General features: G+C 41.7%; 1 protein-coding gene across 2 annotated transcripts; it reads left to right on the forward strand.

Annotated features, from left to right (window-relative positions):
- Positions 1–327: 327 nt before the first annotated feature.
- On the forward strand, positions 328–23,859 carry PARL (presenilin associated rhomboid like). 2 transcript variants are annotated; one of them, XM_036350240.1, is made up of 10 exons: positions 328–499; positions 3,216–3,408; positions 3,884–4,024; positions 5,872–5,920; positions 13,699–13,794; positions 15,514–15,663; positions 17,507–17,577; positions 19,265–19,366; positions 19,506–19,603; positions 23,536–23,859. In XM_036350240.1, exons 1-10 carry the CDS (start codon positions 375–377, stop codon positions 23,645–23,647), a joined length of 1,137 nt encoding a protein of 378 aa, XP_036206133.1. In that variant the 5' UTR covers positions 328–374; the 3' UTR covers positions 23,648–23,859. The 2 variants fall into 2 exon arrangements, with proteins under 2 accessions (XP_036206133.1, XP_036206134.1); XM_036350241.1 differs by lacking the exon at positions 19,506–19,603.
- Positions 23,860–24,542: the final 683 nt, after the last annotated feature.

Genomic DNA, 24,542 nt, shown 5'->3' on the forward strand with positions numbered 1-24,542 from the left:
GAGTTTGGGGAGGATTTATACAATCAATTAGGGAAAGTGCCTGGCACATGGCATTACTCAGTAAATGCTAGTTTTCCCTCCTCTTTTTCCTCTGAGCTTTATTTGCAAAGGCGGGGGAGGGTGGGCCGCTCTCTCACGCCCCTCCCAGGTCGGGGCTCAGCGGTGGCGGGGAGAGCGGCCAGCGGGCGGGTCCCTGGTTCCTCGGGATGGTCCAGCCTCCGCTCAGACGCGCGGGGGCGCTCTAGGCTGTTCCGGGGCGCTCTAGGCTGTTCCGCGGCTCTCTATGGTTCCCCCCCCCCACCCGCCTCTGCCCCGGAAGTAGTTCCGGGCAGGGGTTGGTAAGGTCGGGCCATGGTGGGGCAGAGGTTGGGAAGATGGCGTGGCGAGGCTGGGCGCAGAGAGGCTGGTGCTGCGGTCAGGCGTGGGCTGCGCCGGGGGCCGCCCGCAGCTGCGAGGAGCTCTCCGCGGCCCTGGCCCGGCCGCGGCTGCTCGGACGCAGGTAAAGACCGCCGCTGGGCGTCTCGCCTCTGGGCCCGTAGCTCCGGCCGCGCGGGGCTCGCTTGCTGCTCCGGCTCATCCCGTCTCTTCCCGGCCCCGTCTTCCATCCATCCCCCTTCTCTCGCGTCCGCCCAGTGCTCGCTTTCCGTGGGGAGGACGGGAGGGGAAGTAATCTGTGGGCGTGCCAGCCTCATGATCCCGCGAGGAAGGCATTGGACACGCGCCCCGCCTCCCCCCCTTTTGATTTTTTTAATCGTCAAGCATTCTTTCAAAAAAAGTATAGTTGACATACAATACAATATTTTCAAGTGTCCAAGAGCGAGTCTCCAATATGCCTAGTAACCATACAAAGTTAATAAGATACTAGAGGCCTGGTGCACGAAATTCGTGCAGGGGTGGGGTTCCTAGGCCTGGCGGCCATCAGAGCCTGTTGGGGCTGTCTCCCCAGTCCTGATCAGGCCTGGCTGGCTGCCCGCTGGGGCCTGCCAGGCGGGGAGGTTGCTTGGCTGTGGGAGCGCACTAACCATCAGGGGGCAGCTCCTGCGTTAAGCGCCTGCCCCCTGGTGGTCAGTGCACATCATAGCAACTGGTCTACTGGTCATTCCCATTGTTCCGGTCATTAGGTCTTAACATTGCTTAGGCTTTTATATATAGATTGATTATATTCCCTGTCCTGTATTGTGTTTATTCTCGTAATTTATTTGTTTTGTAATTGGAAGTTTGTACCTCTTATACCCCTTCACCTTTTCACCCATTTCTGGACTCTTTTTTTTTTTTTTAATTCTCACTCAAGGATATGTTTTTATTGATTTGAGAGAGAGAGAAACATTGATCAGTTGCCTTCCATATGCACTCCCATCGGCCAGGATCGAACCCATGACCTTATGGTGCAGGGGGCAACGCTCCAAGCAACTGAGCCACTCGGACTGGGGTGGACTCATTTTTTAGGTGAAGCAGTTAGGTAGCTGGCAGGATGGTAGTACCGAGATTTTATTTTCTTTCTGTCTTTTTCAAGCCTGTGTTCTACAGATTACCGTATTTAGTGTTTAGAGAAGTGAGGGAGTATGGAATCAGAGGAGAGCATCGTTTTGCCTCTAGCATAGTCCTAGGAGAGGCTTTTCTGTTGAAGAACTGAGATAGTGGAATACTTAGATTCCAGATGATTTGGAAAGAAAATTACTCGAGTCTGTCTAAGTAGAAGCTGTGTAAAGAGTATGGTTTATCAGTATTTGTTGCTTTTGCATTAGAATAATTTAGGACCTGGTAGGGGGCATGCAGGAGGCAGCTGATCAATGGTTTTCTCTCATTGTTGTTGCTTCTATCTCTCTCACCCTCTCCCTTCTCTGAAATCAATAAAAATATATTTTTTAAAAACGCTTTATAAAACATTTGATGGGTGTCCCCAAAACTGGTAGTGAAATAAATAGAAGGGAGGGAGATGGGGGAAATCCATCGATTTATAATGGTCAGTATTCATAAAAGGAAATCGTTCATTTGAATTTGGAGTGACTCCAAGGGCTATACTTACATTAAATGTTCTGGAACCCCGGGGGGTGGGGGGCAGAGGGAGGGCGGGCTAAAAGGGGTCAATGGGGGGAAAAAGGGGGACATATATAATACTTTCAACAATAAAGATTTAAATAAATCTTCTGGAAATTGACCAAACTGCAAACAAATAACAAAGCCATTCTGTGCTAATTCAAGTTGACAGCTTGGAGTCCTCCAGCTTTTTAAAAAAAATTTTTTTTGTTTTGCCCTAGCTGGTTTGTCTCAGTGGATAGAGCGTCGGCCTGTTTCCAGGTTCAATTCCGGTTGGGTTCATGCCCAGGTTGCAGGTTTGAGCCCCAGTATGGGGCTTGTAGGAGGTAGCTGATCAAGGAATTGCTCTCATCATTGATGTTCCTCTCTCTCTCTCCCTCTCCCTTCCTCTCTGAAATCAATAAAAATATATTTTCTTAAATATATATTTTAAGAAAATATATTTTTATTGATTTTTAGAGAGAAACATCCATGTGAGAGCAGAACATTGATTGGCTGCTTCCTGCACACACGCCCCTCTCCTGGGGATGGAGCCCACCTCTTGGTTCATGGGCCGATGCCCAGCCAACTCAGCCACAGCAGCCAGGGCTCAGCTTTTTTAAAATTTATTTTCGCTCCATTTCCCTATATTTTTGCTTTCTCTTTTTTAAACATTTACTTTAAATTACAGTTGACATGCAGTATGCATTATTTTCAGATATACAATGTATTGATTAGACATTTATATACCTTTCAAAGTAATCACCACAATAAGTCAACCATCTGTCACCATACGTAGTTATTACAATATTATTGATTATATTCCCTATGTCGTACATTACATTTCTGTGATTAATTTTATAATTGGCAGTTTGTACATCTTAATCCTCATCTTTTTCTCCATCTCCCTATCCCCCTACTCCCCTGGAGCTCTTCTGCTTTTTACAGGACTGCAAACTCTGTGGAGGATGGATACAAATTGTTTTGTTGATTGATACTCAGTAACAGCCCAAACAAGTTCCCTCCACAGCTCAATGATTCGACTTTAAATCCTACCTGGGGGGAGTTTTGGCTCCTTTTGGGCTTTTGCGTGTGAATAAATTGAGGTGGTGATGATGCAGGCCAAGTGGGGAGGTTCATAGAGGTTTTGATGTTTGCAAGATGCAGTTCTGTTTCTAATCTGTTATTTTCCTCTATAGGTTTAATTTTTTTATTCAGCAAAAATGTGGATTCCGAAAAGCACCCAGGAAGGTTGAACGAAAATCAGACACAGGAACAAGTGGTGAAGCATACAAGAGAAGTGCTTTGGTTCCTCCTGTAGAAGAAACAGTCTTTTACCCTTCTCCCTATCCCATAAGGACTCTTGTAAAGCCTTTTTTTTTCACTGTTGGGGTAAGAGCTCATATTACTAGGAGTTACGTACTTTGCTGCAGGTGCAGTGTTAAAGTACCATTTGTCCTATTTGGATTCCTTAAAGACAACTGGAGGGGAGGGGTCAAAAGGATCTGGGTATCTTCGGGTCATAGATAATTACAGGAGAGCATGAATTTAATAATTGCTGTTAGAATCTGGTTCACTTATGTAAGCCCTGAAGAAGAAACTTATGGGCCTCTTATTTGGTATAACATTTCAAGTGATATTAAGTTAATATTTTGAATTTTCTTAAAAAATTTCTAGCCTGATGTTAATAGGCCTGATGGTACCATGAAAATGGGAAACAAGTGTTATTTTCACCTAATAGGTTTCACTGTGTCAGATATGTCCCTTCTGTTGGCTTGTATAAAGCCATGAAAATGAAGTATTGTTCTTGGAAGTATGTATAGATTTATTTCTCTTTTAAGTTTATTTTGTAATCTATTTTTTATAGTTTACAGGCTTTGCATTTGGATCAGCTGCTATTTGGCAATATGAATCACTGAAATCCAGGGTCCAGAGTTATTTTGATGGTATAAAAGCTGATTGGTTGGATAGCATAAGACCACAAAAGGAAGGAGACTTCAGAAAGGAGGTAAAGATAAACATTGCTTTCTTTGTTCTATTGATCACAATTCTTGAAGTGTGGTTATTTATGAAGTGTTTTTAGTTAATGACAACATTAAATCAGCATATGTGAAATCAGTACACTTAATATTCTTTGTAGTCAAGTATGTACAAGTATGTATTAATATTTTGTCTATCTGGCACTGTTGTACTTGACAGTGTTCCTGGCGGTTTGTCCCTCTACCCATGTGTATCAAGAATCACTAGGGAGCCCTAGCTGGCTTGGCTCATTGAATAGAGCGTCAACCTGCGACTGAAGGGTCCTGGGTTTGATTCTGGTAGCAGTGATTTTTATCCAGTACAATTTGTTTGAGAAATAGTAACACTAATTTATTCCATAATCCCAGATCCCTTAGAAAGTTACAGGTTTCCAACACGTCTGCATTATAGATTTTTGTTGGTTTGTTTTTTTAAAATATATTTTTATTGATTTTTTACACAAAGGAAGGGAGAGGGATAGAGAGTTAGAAACATCGATGAGAGAGAAACATTGATCAGCTGCCTTCTGCACACCTTCCACTGGGGATGTGCCCGCAACCAAGGCACATGCCCTTGACTAGAATTGAACCTGGGACCTTTCAGTCCAAAGGCCAACGTTCTATTCACTGAGCCAAACCAATCAGGGCTTTGTTGGTTTTTTAAAAATATTTTTACTGATTTCAGAGAGGAAGGGAGAGGGAGAGAGAAACATCAGTGATGAGAGGGAATCATTGATTGGCCGCGTCCTACACCCCACACTGGGGATTGAGCCGGCAACCCAGGCATGTGCCCTGATCAGGAATTGAACTGCAACCTCCTGGTTCACAGGATGGATCCATGTACATATTGATCTATAACATTTTATTTTAGAAAACCTTGTATATTTGTATTTGTATAAAGCCTGGTTCAATTTCATAATTCGCATGTTTTTTATTTAAAAACTTTAATCATGGAAAACTTTAAACAGATAAAAGAAGTAAAGAGAATAGTACAGTGCACTCTTATTATTCCGCTTCAGTGATAATTGACACATGGCCAACTTTGTTTTTCTTTTTTTTTTTAAATGTTTTTATTGAATTCAGAGAGGAGGGTAGAGGGAGAGAGAGATAGAAACATCAATGATGAGAAAAATCATCATCCTGCACGCCCCCTACTGGGGATCGAGCCCGAAACCCTGGCATGTATCCTGACCAGGAAGATTGATCCCTGACCCCCTGGTTCATGGGTCAATGCTCAACCACTGAGCCACACTGGCCAGGCAGCTTTGTTTTCATCTAGTCCCCTTTCTTTCTCTTCCCTCCCCAGCACTGATTACTATAAAACAAATCCTAGGCATATTTCATCCTTAAAAATTTCAGTGGGTGTCCCTGAAAGACTAGGATTCTCTGTTTCTCTTTTTTTAAACCTCGGTACTATTATTATACCTAAAAAAGGCTAATTTTAGTAGAAAATATTATCAGAATTTTAAAACTAGATTGGACCTTGGTGAATAATCACTTACTGGTACTTACCTATATTTGATAGGGTGGTAAGTGCTTTACTTTGTTGTTACTTCTCACAAGAATGCTATTACATATCTCTTACTATCTCTATTTTATAATCAGGAAACTGAGGTTTGGAAGTAATCTACTAGTAGATCACAGAGCTAATCAGTGGCTCTGGGTAGAGGATAGACCGTCTCCTATAAAGCACTTGTGCTTTCCACTCTATCACATGTATTATGTTTGTTGTTCACCAGTGATTTTCACATGCACAAAGCATTTTCTTTCTAGCTTTTCATTTGCCTACCCTGAAAGCATTTACCATATGGTGATGTGCATTTTCCTTCTGTTTTAGATTAACAAGTGGTGGAATAACCTAAGTGATGGCCAGCGGACTGTGACAGGTTTGTGTTAGCTTACACGTTTTAGCCATTCAAGGAAAGAGAAATCAAACCAAAAGGTACAGTATGTCACAGCCAATGGCTTTTGTACCATGCTCACCAATGGTTTAGAAGACATAGGGAGTCTCTGTACCTTTAGGCTAATATCACAGTGTAAGCAATAGTGTGGCATAAAGGTATACATGATGCTCTGGGTCAATTATTTTTAATTTTGATCTATCTTTGTTGTAGAATCCTAGCTTGTGAAATAGGCTATGAATAATTATTACTTCCGCTATTAAAAAAACAAAAGGGGACATTGATTAAGTACTTTCTTTATGCAGAATTCTTTATACACTTTCCCTTCCTCACAAGGTTGCTTACAGGTTAGTTATTTCCCTTTTTACAGATAAGGAAACTGGCTTTCAGAGAAGGAACTTTTCGACACTGCTAGTAAGTAGTAGAACCAAGGTTCAAAACCTGGTTCTGTCTGATTCTAAAGCGATTTTCTCTTTACTGTGTCATGCTGTTTACAAAATCCTCTTTAAATGTAAGCATGTCATGCATATCATCATGATAATTTTTATTCTTTGTAAATTTTTATAGAAAGACAAATCTGACTCTTCAGGATAACACTTGTTATTTGAGACCTATTATATGAACTTAGTTATTTGAGAAATTTGGGGAAATGGATTTGAAAGTCCTTTTTAAAAAAAATTTCATTTATTGATTTTTAGAGAGAGGGGTAGGAAGAGAGAGAAAAACACCCATTTGTTGTTCCACTTATTTATGTATGCATTCATTGGTTGATTTTTTAAAAAATATATTTTATTGATTTTAGAGAGGAAGGAAGAGGGAGAGAGAGATAGAAACATCAATGATGAGAGAAACATCACTGATTGGCTGCCTCCTGCACACCCCCCACTAGGGATCGAGCCTGCAACCCAGGCATGTGCCCTTGGCCGCAATCGAACCCGGGACCCTTCAGTCCACAGGCTGATGCTCTATCCACTGAGCCGAACCAGCTAAGGCAGGGGTGGGCAAACTTTTTGACTCGAGGGCCACAATGGGTTCTTAAACTGGACCGGAGGGCCGGAACAAAAGCATGGATGGAGTGTTTGTGTGAACTAATATAAATTCAAAGTAAACATCATTACATAAAAGGGTACGGTCTTTTTTTTTTTTTAGTTTTATTCATTTCAAGCGGGCCGGATCCGGCCCGTGGGCCGTAGTTTGCCCATGGCTGAGCTAGGGCCATTGGTTGATTCTTGATGTGCCCTGACTGGGGATCGAACCTGCAAACTTGGTGCATTGGGTCAGTGCTCTAACCAACTGAGCTACTTGGCCAGGGCCAGATTTGAAAGTTCTTGAACAATTGTGCACATAGGAAAAAAATAACTTCCTAGGGCCGTGGTCAGCAAACCATGGCTCACAGCCACATGCGGCTCTTTGGCCCCTTGAGTGTGGCTCTTCCTTAGCCTTAGGAGTACCCTAATTTAAGTTAATAACAATGTACCTACCTGTATAGTTTAAGTTTAAAAAATTTGGCTCTCAAAAGAAATTTCAGTCGTTGTACTGTTGATATTTGGCTCTGTTGACTAATGAGTTTGCCGACCACTGGACTAGGGAAATAGCAAAATATTGCTTTTTCTCAAATATGACTAGACCAAATGATACTCTTAAATTTTCTGTACCTAAATGGAGAAAAGGTGTTTAACTTTCAGTTTTTCTGTGTCCTCATTGGTACCTGATCTAGTCTTCAAGCTTATGGTTCAGACATTGCTTCCTACAGGAAGTGCATATTTTTTCTGAACTCATTGCACCTTTTAGAAAGTTATAACAGAACCTGCCTTACATAATTTACATGTAACATCCTTAAGGACATCAATGAGATTTTTCATTTGGTTATAGCACCTAGCACATAACTTGCACACAGTAAAGGCACTCAGTTAAAATCTGTTAAGTGAATGAATGTTGAGTGGGATCTTGAGTCAAAGGGTTGAGATTTTTAAAGATATGTCGTCGTCGTAAAGTAGGCTGATCAGTCAGTGAGGTATTAATAAAAATGACTTCAAGATAACTGTAATAGCACATCTGTTTCCAATGGAATTAATGGGTTTGGGTTTTTGTTTTGTTTTTTTGTGGGTGTGCTTTGTTTTCTGAAAGTATCCAAAATTAACTCCCTTAGGATAGCAAAGTTTTGATATCTTTGATATTTTCAAAGTATCTTAAAATTAGTTGATACCTTGTATTCTTTGAAGATGATGAAGATTTTATGCCATTTAATTTTGAGGAAACCTGGGATCAGAATTTAAAACCTTTCTCATGTCAATAAATAATTTATTCAAAGAAGTCGGTATAGAATTAAAAATCCGAATTCTTTTGCCTAGCCTGCTTTTTCTTTAGTCAAATCTAGTTATTTGACATGAAGAACATAGCAGTAGAGAGACAAACATTGAGTGTAAAGTGCTTCGAACCACATAAATGTGAATGATCTTTCTAATGATCTTAAATCCTTTTTGTCAGATTATCTTAGTGACTTTTTTTTTTTTTTTTTTTTGGTCTGTGCCTTGCGCGGCACCAGGACGGACAAGGCCACCCGCCCCCCGGGCCGCCAAGGGCTACTCTACCCCTCGGTTCTGGCTGCCGGGAGCAGAGGAGCTCCGGGCGGGCTAAGTGACTTTTAAAGGCTGAAGAAAGGTTCAGTGTGACCTCAGGCTTCTCTTGTGTGAAGTAATTATTCTGGTAGTAGTGATTCTAATTTTACAACATTTGGTAGTAAAGCTTAATAATAAATTAACTACATACTAAGATTCTCATGGTTAACAAACTAGTGCTTTAGTTACGTCTTGTCTCTTTTCAGAGGTGCCAGTTGTTAACTTGCTTAGCTCTCCTGATTGCTTTCCTTATTCTGGTCCTAAGGGAGGTTAGCTCAGCCCTGGTTTTAATTGAGGATAGATCTATGGGGTGACAGATTCACTTGTGCCACTCTCTTTCCTTGGATTTATAGATGTTCTCTGAGTGTTACACGGAATAGGAAGAGATTGTGGCTTTGTTTAATCTCTTGTTTGCCCTAAATATTATTCTCACCTGAGGCAGCCTCAAACTTAAAACATTTGCCTGTAATTGTATTTGACAAACGCCCTCTTGGAAAAGGGGTTTTGTACTTGATCTCCCAGGCAGGTCAAATATTGACGATTGCCTTGCAAGTGGATGGGGTCTTTCAGAGAACTATTATCAGATAGGTCAGATGATAACAATTGTTTAGGAATGAGGCTTTGAAAGAGTTCTAGGTCCACTCTGTTACCTCTGTTGGTTGCCAGGCTGCACTAGGAGAGTGGATTGTTTTCAAGGATAACTTACAGCTAGAAAGTGGGGGATGGGACTAGGCAAGTTACAATGCCTCAAGCTCACTGTTCTTAGCAGGATTCTACCATTTTTCTTAAATACTGGGCTGTTGCAAGTCTTTGGCTAGTTTGCAGAGTTCTGAAAAAGTAAATTCTGACAATTTTTGCCAATTTTTAAACTTTTTATGAAGGAGAGATTTCTTTACTTCATTATTCTCGCTGATGTAATCCAGTGCATCACTTTTTAAAAAAATATATTTTATTGATTTTTTACAAAGAAGAAGGGAGAGGGATAGAGAGCCAGAAACATCAATGAGAGAGAAACATCGATCAGCTGCCTCCTGCACACTCCCCACTGGGAATGTGCCTGCAACCAAGGTACATGCCCTTGACTGGAATCGAACCTGGGACCCTTCAGTCCGCAGGCCGACGCTCTATCCACTGAGCCAAACTGGTCAGGGCGCAGTGCATCACTTTTTAAAAAATATATTTTTATTGATTTCAGAGATGAAGGGAGAGGGAGAGAGATAGAAACATCAGTGATGAGAGAGAATCATTGATTGGCTGCCTCCTGCACACCCCCTACTGGGGATTGAACCCACAACTCGGGCATGTGCCCTTGACCAGAATTGAACCTGGGACCCTTCAGTCCACAGGCCAATGCTCTATCCACTGAGCCAAACCAGTAGGGCCAGCCCATCACTTTTGGTAAAGGTAGGCACTGAGGCAGCAGAAACCTTCCCAAATCAATAGCTCTGAGCTTATCCATGAAGTTACTGAGTCAAGTGGAGGTAGGTAACACTCCTTCTAAATGGAGATATAAGTAGAAACCTTTAGCAATTCCTGTCTTTTGATTGGAGCTTTTAGGCCATTTATATTTAAAGTGATTATTGATAGGTACTCATTTATTGCCATTTTATTTTTAACTATGTTCCTATGTTCTTTCTTCTTCTGGAAGAAACTGTACTTCTTTGAGCATTTGCATACTAGGTGCATGTACTGTCTTAATTTAAGCTTCACTACAACCTTCATGAGGTGTAGGAGTATTATCCTCATTTTATAAATGAGGAAACTGAAGTGAAGTGGGTGAAATGCTACAGGCCACAAAGCTAATAAGTGACATACCTAGGATTCAGACCTGTAAAGGCAATTTCCTTTCTACTATATTTTTCATTTATTGCAGCAGTTGCCAACTGGTGGTCCATGAGGTCCAAAAGGTTAGCGACCGCTGATTTATTGGGCTGTCACTGTATGACTGCTATATTTAATCATACTTTTTCATTTAGTCGTCACTCAATTCTTTAAGGTAGATTTTATTACCCCCATTTTACAAAGAGGAAACTGAGGCTGAGAGGTTAGACCTCTTGCTCAGGTTATAGTGTAATTAGCACAGTCAGTTCTACTGGACTCTTTCACCCATACCTTTGCGCTGCTTCATAGGCCAGGGATTACCACACCTTTTTCTGTTCACCTGCTGCTGGGAACAGCCTATGCTTTTTCCCTGGTAAGGAGACCTTTGTCTGGTGTCCGAAGTTTTAGAGTGACCAAGGTCAGACAAAATCCTCTTGGCTACCCATGTCTCTACTAGAAAGAGCTCTGGATTAGAAATTCTGGCTTGGCTACTAAATTTGGCTCTGTGAAAGCTTGTACCCCTTAGCGCCACAGTTTCCTCAGCTATAATTGGCCTTCAAAATGGGATATGCAAGGAAGAAAATACCTGCTACTTTTCTCATTTCTTTTTAATTGGTTGTGTGTTTATAATGAATAATAGTGGTTCATATACATGATTTGGGTATGTTTGTTAGGTAGTTCATTGGTGGGATGTCTAACCATAGATCCCTGGTCTATGAAGTGTGAGGAGTTTGGACTACAGTGTGTTCCAGGGCCAAATCCTATATAATAAAAGGGTAATATGCAAATCGACCAAACTGCAGAATGACTGGTCGCTATGACATGCACTGACCACCAAGGGGCAGATGCTCAATGCAGGAGCTGCCCCCTGGTGGTCAGTGTGCTCCCACAGGGGGAATGCTGCTCAGCCACAAGCCAGGATGGCAAGCGTAGAGGCCTGCCTCTGCGGCAGCACTAAGAATATCCAACTGCGGCATAGGCAGGGAGCGGGCCTAAGCCATCAGTCGGACATCCCCCGAGGGCTCCAGGACTGTGAAAGGATGCAGGCCAAGCTGAGGGACGACACCCCCCCCCCCCCCGCCCCAGTGCACAGATGCCATGCACCAGGCCTCCAGTTCTGTCATAATTTACCAGAAAGGTTTCTTGTATTTGGGTTGAAAACTTGGCAATGTTAATTCTTTGACTACTGTTGACCTTGATATATGTGGTTATTTTTCCCTTTTTCAAGTCTTTTCCCCAGTTGTAGTCTCTACAGCCAGAGACGCTCTCTACTTCCCTACAGTGTTGTGGTGCTTGTGATTTCCAGACGTGTGTGCTGTCACTGGTTTCTGGAAGGAACCTGAAGGAGCTTGTGGAACTGGCAGAGTAGGCAGAATAGTTGTGGCCATTTTCACCTTGGCAGCCAGGTTCAGGGGCCCTATCTTGCTCTCTTTGCATTGAATCACAATTGGAGCAATTTCAAAGCTCTGACTGATTTCATCTTTCTGATCGTTGGAAACCTAGGCAAAACTATTCTTGGTCTTCTTTACCCTTAGATATCCCAGTCACTGTGTACAACAACCTAGACCTAAGAGAGTTCTCTGGGAAGGCAAGGTATTTACCTCACCCCAAAGAAACTAAAGAACCCCAGGTACCACAGTAATCACTGCTCACTTCCTTTAGGCTAGCCCCCTGAGGTCTTTCCTCCCATCTGAGGAGGTTCTGCCCTTCTGCTCACCCGTCTTGCCTAGAGTTCCAGGTGCCTCATTAGGAGATGCACATACACAGTGCTCATACTTACCTTGCTATGAGTCCTTTTTCTTATCCTTTTATAAATACTGTCCCTCTCACCATCTTTGAAAGAGTTCCAGTTAGTTACCAAAGATGGTATAACAGTTGTCACAGTCCTCACTAATAAGAATCTGATAAAATTGATGGAATCAAGTCAGTTAGATGCAATACCAGTAAACACCATTTAATTTACTTTGGAGAAAGGAAAAATGCTTCCAGTTCACCTATGAGATTCCACCAATTGTAAGATGCATCCTGATTGCAGATGTTAAATGGGAAAAAACATCTTAGAATCTATGAAAGTGGAAGTTTCCTTCTGTACCTAACTCTCAAGTAGGAGAGCAAACACTGGAGAGACTAGGAATGCCAGGGAGTAGCTGAGAGCTTTATAGAGTGAGTGAGCAAATATGGAAGCCAGCGGTAACTCCAAGATGTAGCAGCTGGCAGGGTCTGAACAATGAATATCTTCTAAAAAAATCCTCTTACCAGAATGTTGGAAGCAGTCCTAATTATGATTGTAGATGTTGAAAGGGCCTGTTGCCTGTTGCCTAAAGAGACTGAGGAATGAATAAAGGTTTCAATTTTTTAAATTCAATTAGATGAGTGCTTACTATGTGCACAGAGCTGTGGTACATAAAATTAATGTAGTTTTAAAGTTTGTAGTTTTTTTAAAATATATTTTTATTGATTTTATAGAGGAAGGGAGAGGGAGACAGAGAGAGACACATCAATGGTAAGAGAGAATCATTGATTGGCTGCCTCCTGCATGCCCCACACTAAGGATCAAGCCTGCAACCTGGGCATGTGCCCTGAATGACTTCCTGGTTCATAGGTTGATTCTCAACCACTGAGCCACCCAGCCAGGCAAAGTTTGTAGTTTTCACATCCAATCCAGCCTCTAATAATTTTGTGACTAAATTGTTAATTCTGTCATTAAATAAACCAACTCAGTTGAGTGGTAGTTCTGGTAACATCAGTTCTTGCAGAAATAAGAAAATGACCCAACTCCCAAATGTAAACATTTTTAAAAGCAACTGCATAAATCTTCCACATTATTCCTGAACTCTTAGCCAATGTATTTTTCTCAAACATGTGGATCTTCATCTACATAGATAATATATTGATGTTTCATAAGCTATCCCTAAGTTTAAGGAGCGTACCATTCTCTGTAGAAAAAGAAGTGATGTTACATAGTTTTTCTCCTTTGGCCAAAGGACCTAGTCTGTACATTATTTCTGTTTATGGGTTGGCCATTACTAAAAAGTAATTATAGATCTAATTATTGATTTAGAAGAGTAGACTGTTGTGAAGAAGTAAACTATGGATCTGAGTGAGAGAAGTTAGCTCCTAGAGCATTTGCGATTTTTCAGGAATTCTCTGACTTTACCAACACGTGACAGTTTTGATACTTAAAATCCTTAGCTCACTTTTTCTCCCCAAGTGTATAATACTTCTATATAGTTGTGGTAGAAAATCTTATTCAGGTGGACTTCTAATCAGACTTTCTTTGCTTTTATTTTTAACTATCCTAAGTTATAAATATTTATTTTGTAGGTATCATAGCTGCAAATGTCTTTGTATTCTGTTTATGGAGAGTACCTTCTCTACAGCGGGGAATGATCAGATATTTCACATCCAATCCAGCCTCAAGTAAGTCTGACTTGTGTAATTTTATTTTGAGGTAGAGGTAATATGAAAGAAAGACGCTTTATGTTAACTGAAGGTTATAAAAAGGATGAGTTCTTATTAACAGTTATAAGCAAAATCAGAGGATAGCCTGTAAGCTCTTCAAGAACAGGGACCCCCACTTTCTTACTGCTATGTCCTGGGTACCCACAATGTGCCTTGCATGTAATAGATATCTAAATATTACTTAGTAACTTAAATTCATGATCACTACAAGTTTACTCTTATACATTTTTAAGTATATTTTTATTGATTTCAGAGAGGAAGGAGGGAGTGAGAGATAGAAACATCAGTGATGAGAATCACCATTGTTTACTACTCTTTGAGAAGACTGTTATTTACTAATTCTTTCTTCTAACCAACTTTCACCATAGTGACAAGTTACTTTCATTGAACTGAGAATTGTTACTGGTTGCTTAATAAGTAGAAAAAACCTAACCGGTTTGGCTCAGTGGAGGGAGCGTTGGCCTGCGGACTGAAGGGTCCCAGGTTCGATTCCGGTCAAGGCATGTACCTTGGTTGCGGGGACATCCCAGTGGGGGGTGTGCAGGAGGCAGCTGATTGATGTTTCTCTCTCATCGATGTTTCTAACTCTCTATCCCTCTCCCTTCCTCTCTGTAAAAAATCAATAAAATATATATATATTTTTTTCAAAAGGCTCTGGAGAGCCTTTTTAAAAAAAAAATAAGTAGAAAAGAGATTTAGCGTCGGCCTGTGGACTGAAGGGTCCCAGGTTCGATTCCGGTCAAGGGCATGTACCTGGGTTGCGGGCATATCCCCAGTAGGAGATGTGCAGGAGGCAGCTGATCGATGTTTCTAGCTCTCTATCTCTCTCCCTTCCTCTCTGTAAAAAAGTCAATAAAATATATTTTTTAAAAAAAAGAGAGATTTAGCTCAGCCCGTGTGGCTCAGTGGTTGAGCATCATCTTCGAACCAGGAGGTCATGATTCAATTCCAGGTCAAGGCCCAGGTAGTGGACTCGATCCCCAGTAGGGGCATGCAGGAGGCAGCCAATCTATCATTGATGTTTCTTTCTCTCCTATTTTAATTGATTTTCCGAGAGAGGAAGGGAGAGGGAGAACGAGATATATCAATATGAGAGTAGAACACTGATCAGCTGCCTCCTTCACACCCCTTACCAGGGATTGAGCCCGCACCCCGGGCATGTGCCCTGACTGGGAATCAAACTAGGTACCTTTTGGTGAATGGGACGATGCTCGACCAACTGAATCACACCAGCCAGGGCAGTTTATTTAACCTTTTTGTTAATCCTCACCTGAGAATATTTTTCCATTGATTTTTTTTTAGAGATAGTGGAGGGGGGTCAGGGGAAAGGAGAGAGAGAGAGAGAGAGGGGGAGAGAGAGAGAGAGAGAGAGAGAGAGAGAGAGAGAGAGAGAGAGAGAGAGAAACATTGATGTAAGAGAAACACATCGATTGGTTGCCTCCCACACGGCCCTGACCAGGGCTGGGGATGATCAGAATCACACCTGGGACCCTTCAGTCCTTGGGCTGACGCTCCATCCACTGAGCCAGACCGGCTAGCGCTTAATTTAATCTTTAACTGGCTCTGTTTTTGTTTCCCATGTTTGATTTCACAACAATAATGAAAAAATCTAAAATAGACTATTTTTACTAGTGGTATGTTTCACGATTACCAGTCTGTGTTTTTCTTCTCTCCTAGGGGTCCTTTGTTCTCCAATGTTGCTGTCCACATTCAGTCATTTCTCCTTGTTTCACATGGCAGCAAATATGTATGTGTTGTGGAGCTTCTCCTCCAGCATCGTGAACATCCTGGGCCAGGAGCAGTTCATGGCAGTGTACTTATCTGCAGGTAACAAGCTTTATTCCTGGGCTTTTCAGAGTGCACTCACTCACCCATGTGGAGAAGGGACAAAGGAAATGACTAGAGCCGTGTTCTACGCACAGGAAGTGCTCAGTATGCATTTGTTTCTCAGGTTGTACGCACAGAAGACGACCACAGACTGGTGGGGCTGTTGCTTCACTTTTGCAGATTTTCTCTTACTGTGAATTATTTAGCTACTGCTTCGTTTTAAATTAGTCAGTTAAACAGTAAAGTTTCATGTTGAACTTAAACATGTCCTTTTTATGTCACTAGGTTGTGGTTTATTTTATTTAAAAAATATTTTTATTGATTTCAGAGAGGAAAAGAGAGAGAGAAACATCAATGATGAGAGAGAATCATTGATTGGCTGCCTCCTGCATGCCCCACACTGGGGATCGAGCCCACAACCCAAGCATGTGCCCTGACTGGGACCTCCTGGTGCATAGGTTGATGCTCAACCACTGAGCTACTCCGGCTGGGCTTGGTCTCTTTATTTTACAGATAAATAGTTCCTGGACTTCCCGGCTGTCGCAGTCATCTGAATCTTTATTCAGTAACCTTAAGCGCATTTCCCTCAGTGTGTTCAGCTTCCAGAACGCTTTTCCCAGGGCTCTCCTGTAAGATTGTCAGGAATGAGTTTATTCTTGCAAGCGTACGTGGTAGCAGGGACCCACTTTGGTTGTGGTCCAGGAGGTAGCATCATTTCCTTATTTCAGCCAGGAAGTGGTAGTGTAGGATTCCAGGTTCCTGATGTTGCTAACTTGAATTGATTTGTTAAATTTTGTTTATCTCTCTTTGTAAAATGTACTTAATTAAAGCCATAAAGTATAAAATTCATCTTTTAAATCCCTCCATTTAAAGCAGGATATCTGGTAGTTATTCTGTAGTGAGCTTAGAGATGGAAGACCTAGGTTTAGATACTTTTCCTGCCACCAGCTGTGTGATGTTACAGAAAAGACTATATACCTCTCTGAGGATAATGATATGTAGAAAGATTAAATAGAAGCATCTACCACAAGGCCCAGAATGAGTACTTAATTATCAAATACTCGTGTTCATCTAGTCCCTCAGAACTAGAAGCTTGAGTGGTTTCTCTGGGTAAGATAAGGGTGTAGTTTTCCCCCAAGCATTAGTTGTATTGTAGGTCAAAAAGCCTTTTAAGTGCCATTAATACCTGCTCTGTAGGAAGTTGTTTTTATAAATGAGCCACACTCAGCTCAGGTGATGTTGGAGGCAAAGGCATCTGTAAAGGACCATCTATCTAAGTCTGCAGCAGAATCAGTGGGTGAGCTAGGTAAATAAGGACTCCCCAGTCCCGCTGCAGGGTTCTGATTTATTGTTTGGAATGCAACCCAGAGGATTCCCAGACAGTTGGTGAGTTTGGAATTAGTCTCTTTTCTTCACGGTATAGACGAGGAAAAAGGTAACTGAGAGGTCAAGTAAATGACTGTTACTCAGAAAGTTGTGCTGTCGGTCTGGCTTTTCTTTTTTTGTTTTAGAGAACTTTTAAATTTTTCTTTATTTCTTTTATTGATTTTAGGGGGAGAAAGAGAAACATTGATTTGTTCCACTTATTTATGCATTTATTGGTGATTTTGTATGTGCCCTGACGAGATCAAACCCAAAATCTTGGCATGTCAGAACAATGCTCTAACCAGCTGAGCTACCTCCGGTCTGGCTTTTCTTTCCCTGTAAAATACCTGAGTGAGACATGCCTGCACCTCCTACGACCCAGCTGGGTCCCCACACTGTTCGTCTCTGTGCATGGAGATCAGAAATGGGAACCATTGTGATACCTCACTAAAATGACTGAAATGTGCTTATTTCTCAGGTGTTATTTCCAATTTTGTCAGTTATGTGTGTAAAGTTGCTACAGGAAGATATGGACCATCCCTTGGAGCAGTAAGTATTTCTAACTTAAAATATTTTAATTTTACAGATAAAATTAAAAGTTTACAGAAGTTTTTAACTTCATTTTGAAATAATTTTAGAGTTACAAAAAGTGGCAAAATTAGTACAGAGAGTTCCTATATGCCCTTCACCCTACTGTTAACTACAGAAGGACCACACAGTTATCAAAGCCAGGAAATTAGCATTGAAACAGTTATTTCTATTAACTCTTAACTAATCTATTTCTAATTTAGAATTTATACATTTCTAAAGCCTTGTAAATTTGAGGCTATAAATTTTAACTATTGGTCATTTATATATGCTTACTGGAATAGAGTACATATCAAGAGTAGCCAACAAGACAGGAAATCAACCTAGGTGGCCATCAAGAGATGAATGAATAAAGATGTAACACACACACACACACACGCACACACACAATGGAGTATGAACCATTAGAAACAATGAAATCTTGCCATTTATAGCAACATGGATGGACCTAGAGCAGCGGTTCTCAACCTGTGGGTCGCGACCCCTTTAGGGGTCGAACGACCCTTTCACAGGGGTCTCCTAAGACCATCGGAAAACACATATATAATTACATATTGTCTTTGTGATTAATCACTATGTTTTAATTATGTTCAATTTATAACAATGAAAATGCATCCTGCATATCAGATATTTACATTATGATTCATAACAGTAGCAAAATTACAGTTATGGAGTAGCAATGAAAATAATTTTATGGTTGGGGGTCACCACAACATGAGGAACTGTATTAAAGGGTTGCGGCATTAGGAAGGTTGAGAACCACAGGCCTAGAGAGTATTATGCTCAGTGAAGTAAATTGGCCGCACCAGTTTACATTCCCATCAGCAGTGCACAGGGTTCCCTTTTCTCCACATTCTTGCCAACACCTGTTATTTCGTGTCCTTTCTATGAACGGCATTCTAACAGATGTGAGGTGATGCCTGGTTTTGGTTTTGATGATTTGTGATGTTGAGCACCTTTCGTTTACCTGTTGGTCATTTGTATGTCTGGGAAAATGTCTGTTCAGATTCTTTGCCCATTTTTTAACCCCTTTGCCCAATATTTCGTACAGTAGTAACTGAATGCTTTTTTTTTTAATCTTCACCCGAGGATGTTTTATTTTTTTTTAAATATATTTTTATTGATTTCAGAGAGGAAGGGAGAGGGAGCGAGAGATAGAAACATCAATGATGAGTGAATCACTGATTGGCTGCCTCCTGCATGCAACCCAGGCATGTGCCCTTGACTGGAATTGAACCTGGAACCCTTCAGTCTGTAGGCCAATGCTCCATCCACGGAGCCAAACCGGCCAGGGCTATTTTATTGATTTTTTTTTAGCGGAGGGGGCGGGGGGCGGGGGAGGTAGGAGGGAGGGGGAAGAGAAAGAGAGATGGAGAAAGAGAGAACGGAAACATCAGTGTGAAAGAGAAACATCAGTTAGTTGCCTTCCACTCACCCTGACCCTGCTTGAACCCGCAACCTTTTGGTATATGGGACAATATTGCAACCTACTAAGCCACCCGGCCAGGGCAGTCACTGAAACTTTTAAGCTTTGTGCTCACCTAGAAACTTGTGGCTTATTAGCTTTCTGGAAAAGTACTTCTGCTTTAGATGCTGAGGTCACTAAGCAGTTGCCTGCTGAGCATTTCACCAGTGTGTCCATTTGCAGTCGGGCGCCATCATGACGGTCCTGGCAGCTGTCTGCACTAAGATCCCAGAGGGGAGGCTCGCCATTATCTTTCTCCCGATGTTCACGTTCACCGCAGGGACTGTGAGTATTTTCATGAAGTGAGGTGTGGGGATGGTGGTGGTGTTTTTATATTGACTGAATTCTTGCCCTTAAATTAGAAATGTCAGTGCTGAAGGAAGCAAAGTTGTACCAGTTATGTTCTTTTTTTGCTGGCTTGCAGGCCCTAAAAGCCATTATTGCCATGGATACAGCTGGAATGATCCTGGGATGGAAATTTTTTGATCATGCAGCACATCTTGGGGGAGCTCTCTTTGGAATGTAAGTTTTTAGTGTAATTGATTGCTACGTGGCTTTTTCAGGTCATTTTCCTCTTAAAGAAGACAGAGTAAGGCGGGGCAGGTGGGGTTGGGAGGGCGAGGAATCCTCAATATAGTTTGCTTTGGCCTTGCCCAGTTTCACATGTGAGGTGGGACATGAGAATATCAGCCCTGCCCCTGCGTCAGTCACTTGTAGAGAGAGACTGGCTGTGCCTTTACCCTACCCTTAACCTCAGGCCACCCCCACTCCTCACCTGTCATGATTCCCAGCCTCTTTTGGAGACTGTTCCCCAGCCCCCAGTCTGGGCTATCATCTCCTTTCCCCACTCTCAGACCTCCTCTCCCCTGCCCAGACCCCACCCTGACCTCCATCGCACAGGTGCTAGGCAGACACTGAGTGGGCAGAGCTGTGCTTTGCCTGCAGTGAGCATGTGCGTGCGTGCACACTGTGTAACAGGCCAGTGGTGACCACTTCTGAGCATCTGTTACATGGCAGGCACTGAGCTACTGCCTCACGTTACACTGTCATTACCTCTATGAATGAGCTCAGTTGCTACAGGAAGATATGGACCATCACTTGGAGCAGTATTTTCATGAAGTGAGGTGTGGGGACAGTGGTGGTACTTTTTTTTAAGAGGTGTCCTTTTTTTTAGGAGAGAGGAAAGGAGAGAGAGAGAGAGTTAGAAACATCGATGAGAGAGAAACATCGATCAGCTGCCTCCTGCACAACTCCTACTGGGTATGTGCCTGCAACCAAGATGCATGCCCTTGACCGGCATCAGACCTGGGACCCTTCAGTCTGCAGGCCGACGCTCTATCCACTGAGCCAAACCGGTCAGGGCAGTGGTGGTATTTTTATATTGACTGATTCTTGCCCTTAAATTAGAAATGTCAAAGTAGCCTAGCAGAACTCAGTTCCAGAGCCCTTCCGCCCTGTCATACTTGAGTATCATTGCATTGTGGTCACAAGGTCCTTCACGTGTGCTTCAGACAGTGGACGCTCTGTATATAGCGTCTTTGTCACAGAACTTCCCCAGGACTCCTGGAGCCCTCTGACCAGGAGAGTCCCTTTAGCAGAGTTATCGTCTGTCTGATGTGCTGGATCCCCTGATGGCCTATCTTTTCTTGTATAAATGTTGCCTTTTGCCTTTACTTGGTTTTTACTTTGTTTCATGACAATGGGAAAACTGAAGTTTTAAAATTTTTTTTAGAAAAGAAGAATCTATTCTCAGTGGAGCAGTTTTGCCCAGTAGGTGGTAGAATCAAATGCCATTATGCCATTTTTAATTTTTAGTGATGATTAAAGAATAGCATATGTGAGTTCTAGCTTTAACATCAGCACATTATAAATAGTAGACACTGACCTGATATTACAGCATGAGAAACGAAGACTTATGAAAAAGCGTTCTGTTTTATGAACTCTAAATTTATCTGAATCCTTCCATGTGTACTTAAAGGATCTTATCCCCAGCAGGTTTTATTCTTCTGAACTATAATTAGGTGACTTTTTTCCATTCTGAAAATAATTGGATCAAATACATTTTAAGTCCAGGATCTGAAAGGCAGAGGAATCCATTTTCTTTGCTGTTTCTAATTTCAACTTCTTGTATTTACTCTGTCTCATCATATCCAGAACATCTTCAGATATAGAAGTCCTTGCTAATAGTAAAGGTTCCATTAGCATCCTCCTGCACATTTCCTTGACTTTATGTCCCTCCCCAAATTTTATGGTCTTCACCAGCTGTGGGCAAACTACGGCCCGCGGGCCGAATCCGGCCCGTTTGAAATGAATAAAACTAAAAAAAAAAGACCGTACCCTTTTATATAATGATGTTTACTTTGAATTTATATTAGTTCACACAAACACTCCATCTATGCTTTTGTTCCGGCCCTCCGGTCCAGTTTAAGAACCCATTGTGGCCCTCGAGTCAAAAAGTTTGCCCACCCCTGGTCTTCACCTTGTGCTGCTGCAATAATAATAGCTGACAGAGTGAATATGTGCGGTTGCCTAAGCTACGGACTGATGTGTGTAATACTCTGAAAATCCTGTGAGGTATCCTTTTTACCTTAAAGAAGGGCACTCATTCAAGGTCACAAAGTCATTGCAGAGCTAGAGTTTCAGATTGCACACCAGACTGAGGCTGTAAAAAAAAAAAAAAAAAAAAAAAAAAGACACCCAGAAATTGGTTGTTTTGTAGTGTTTTCCTAATTTAAATTTAGCGAAATAACCAATTTACATTTGAACTTACATTATAATCAGAAAGGTGTACTGGTAGGATTAACATATTTGCCTCTGCTTGAAATAAGTAGGTTAAAAATGTTTGGGAAGAACACGGTATTAATGGAGAGTTTCTGACAAATGAGTCATTTCTTGCAAGAGTTTTACAATTGCATTTGAATCTTAAAGTGATACTTTTTTTCTTGTTGTAAGTTTACCACAGAATTTGACTCTAAACCCAAAATAATTCTTGTTACATGACTATTAATTTGCATGCTTTTAAAAATATTTTTAATTGATTTTTGTAGTGTGAGAGGAAGGGAGAGGGAGAGAGAGAAATACTGATGTGAGAGCAAAAAATCAATTGGCTGCCTCCTGCATGCCCCCTACTGGGGATTGAGCCCACAAGCAGGGCATGGCAGCTTCTCAGTATACCGGGTGACACCCTACCAACTGAGTCACATTAGCCCAGGGCTGCATGTTTTTATTAATTTCTTTCTGTGAGTTTACTGGTCTTCTTAATTTTTCAAAATTGTAATGGTGACTTTTTATGATCAGATTTTAATTATTTTTATTGAATATTAAAATTTAGGTACAAAGTCAACCACTTATAATAAAAAAAAATACTCAGAACATTTAAAATGTTAAAACCTTAAACTGCTATTCTGATACACATGTAAAGCAAATAGTGCATTTTTTTTTTTTTTTTAGTCAGGTGTCTGAGAGATGCAAAAATCAACAAAATCTGGTCTTTCCCTCAGGGGACAAGAAATCTGGGGAAACCAGTACAAAAATAAAGGTTTCAGTAATAAACAATGTCATTAACAGCCATTTTAAATCAATCCCACCTCCTCCAGGAACCCTCCCAGCCTCCCCCAGCCCAGGAGAGGTAGATGCCCCTGAGTCACACTTGCAACTTGCGCTGCCCTGAGGTTGAGCACCTGGTCTTGCAGTACCTGGACCTGTCAGCTTCTCAAAAACAGGCCCTTCTCATTGGTCCCTCACTCTGTGCTCCTAGGTGGGCAGTGGTTAGAGCACAGGTTTCAGAATCAGGTTTGGGTTCTGGTCTCAGTTCTGGTGATTCCTAGTTGTGCAACCTGAGCTAGTGAAGTCACTAAACCTGTCAGTGTTTCATCTTCCTTAGCTCAGGCTGCTTTTAGGCAGTTTTTTAACAGGAGAATGGGGATTAGAATTGTACTTTAAAAGATGGGTAGAATTTGGATCAGCAAACGACCCTTTGCTTAGCCAGGTGGAAAATGGCGAAACATTTAAACTAGCCATCACTAGTAAGTCAGCTCTATTTCTCAATTTTCTTACCAGGATTAGAATTGGTCTGACCTGGTGGTGAGTCCTAGATGGGCCCTTAGAAGCTGTTAGCACTTGGGCAGATTACCTTCTCTCAGACTTGGCCTCCTCGTGTCTGTAACAGGAGACGTGATGCTTAACTTGCAGGGCTGTGGTGAATCCAGAGTAGTGTGTGTGAAGTACTTACACTTCTCAGTTCAGTCCCATGTGGTCCCACCCTACTTCGACCCTTTACGTACTCCAAATATTAAAGGTAAATCATGGCTATATATCACATAAATTAATCAGCTACTTTAATAAGCTAGATAGTAAATGACGGCGGCATTAATTTTGTAAATGTCATCATGGTACTTAGCATGTGTATGTCATACTGTTTGAATGTGGGCCTGCTTTGTTTTTCTTTTTCCCAGATGGTATATTACTTATGGTCATGAACTCATTTGGAAGAACAGGGAGCCTCTAGTGAAAATTTGGCATGAAATGAGGACTAATGGCCCCAAAAAAGGAGGTGGCTCTAAGTAAAACGGGTTGGACGACCCTGGTGCATCTGGTCCTTGCTGCCGGGAAGCCCCAGGAACGCATCGGCCCTGGAGTGACCGCGTCTTTGCTCCTGCCTGGAAGACACCGGCTTCTGCTTTCCCAGAATTCTAAACTGTGTCCTCAGTACATGTCTCACTAGAAAGTGAACTCTGACGATGTTGTGACATAAAGGTTTATACTCTAGTTTGTAAACAGAGGGTGTGTGTCTCTTCTGAAGAGCAGTAGTTTGCCCTGGGATCCTGTTATATCTGATGTAGGTTGAGCTGTGAACCCAGCAGGGTGCACAGGGGAAGACCTGATGGAAACTTGGAGGGGAATCTAGAATGGCTCCCAGGTTTTTGCACATTGGCCTTCTCACATCTCTGCTAAGCATTTACTCTTACCTACCTGCCCCTTTCCTGGGTTGACTAATAGGTAAAAGTTAAGAGTATCTTCTCTCTGACACGGTCTGAAACAACAGCTGCATTATTTTATAAAGTTTCCCAAGAGAGTTAATGTTTCCTGGCAGTTAGTGGCATACACAAAAAGCTATTTTTAGGCTTTTGCTTTCTTGGTTAACATTGAAACTTAATGAGACTTAAAGGAAGTATCTCGGATAAATTCAGACTAGAGCCTGAGCCTAATTGCATCTTACATTTGAAAAGATACATTCTTTGAATTTAAGCATTTTACTGAAATACCAGACAATGGTCATCATAGTAGCTTCACTTTTGTGGAACTAACTTGCCCTCATGATTGAGAGTTATTTCTAGGAAATGCAATTTGAGAATTTAAGTTTTTCTTGAGTAGATTTACAGAGGAGTTTGTTTTTTAAAAAATATTTTTATTGATTTCAGAGAGGAAGGGAAAGGGAGAGAGAGAGAGAGAAACATCTATG

Source organism: Myotis myotis, unplaced genomic scaffold, assembly GCF_014108235.1.
Source record: "Myotis myotis isolate mMyoMyo1 unplaced genomic scaffold, mMyoMyo1.p scaffold_m19_p_2, whole genome shotgun sequence".
Lineage (NCBI taxonomy): Eukaryota > Metazoa > Chordata > Mammalia > Chiroptera > Vespertilionidae > Myotis > Myotis myotis.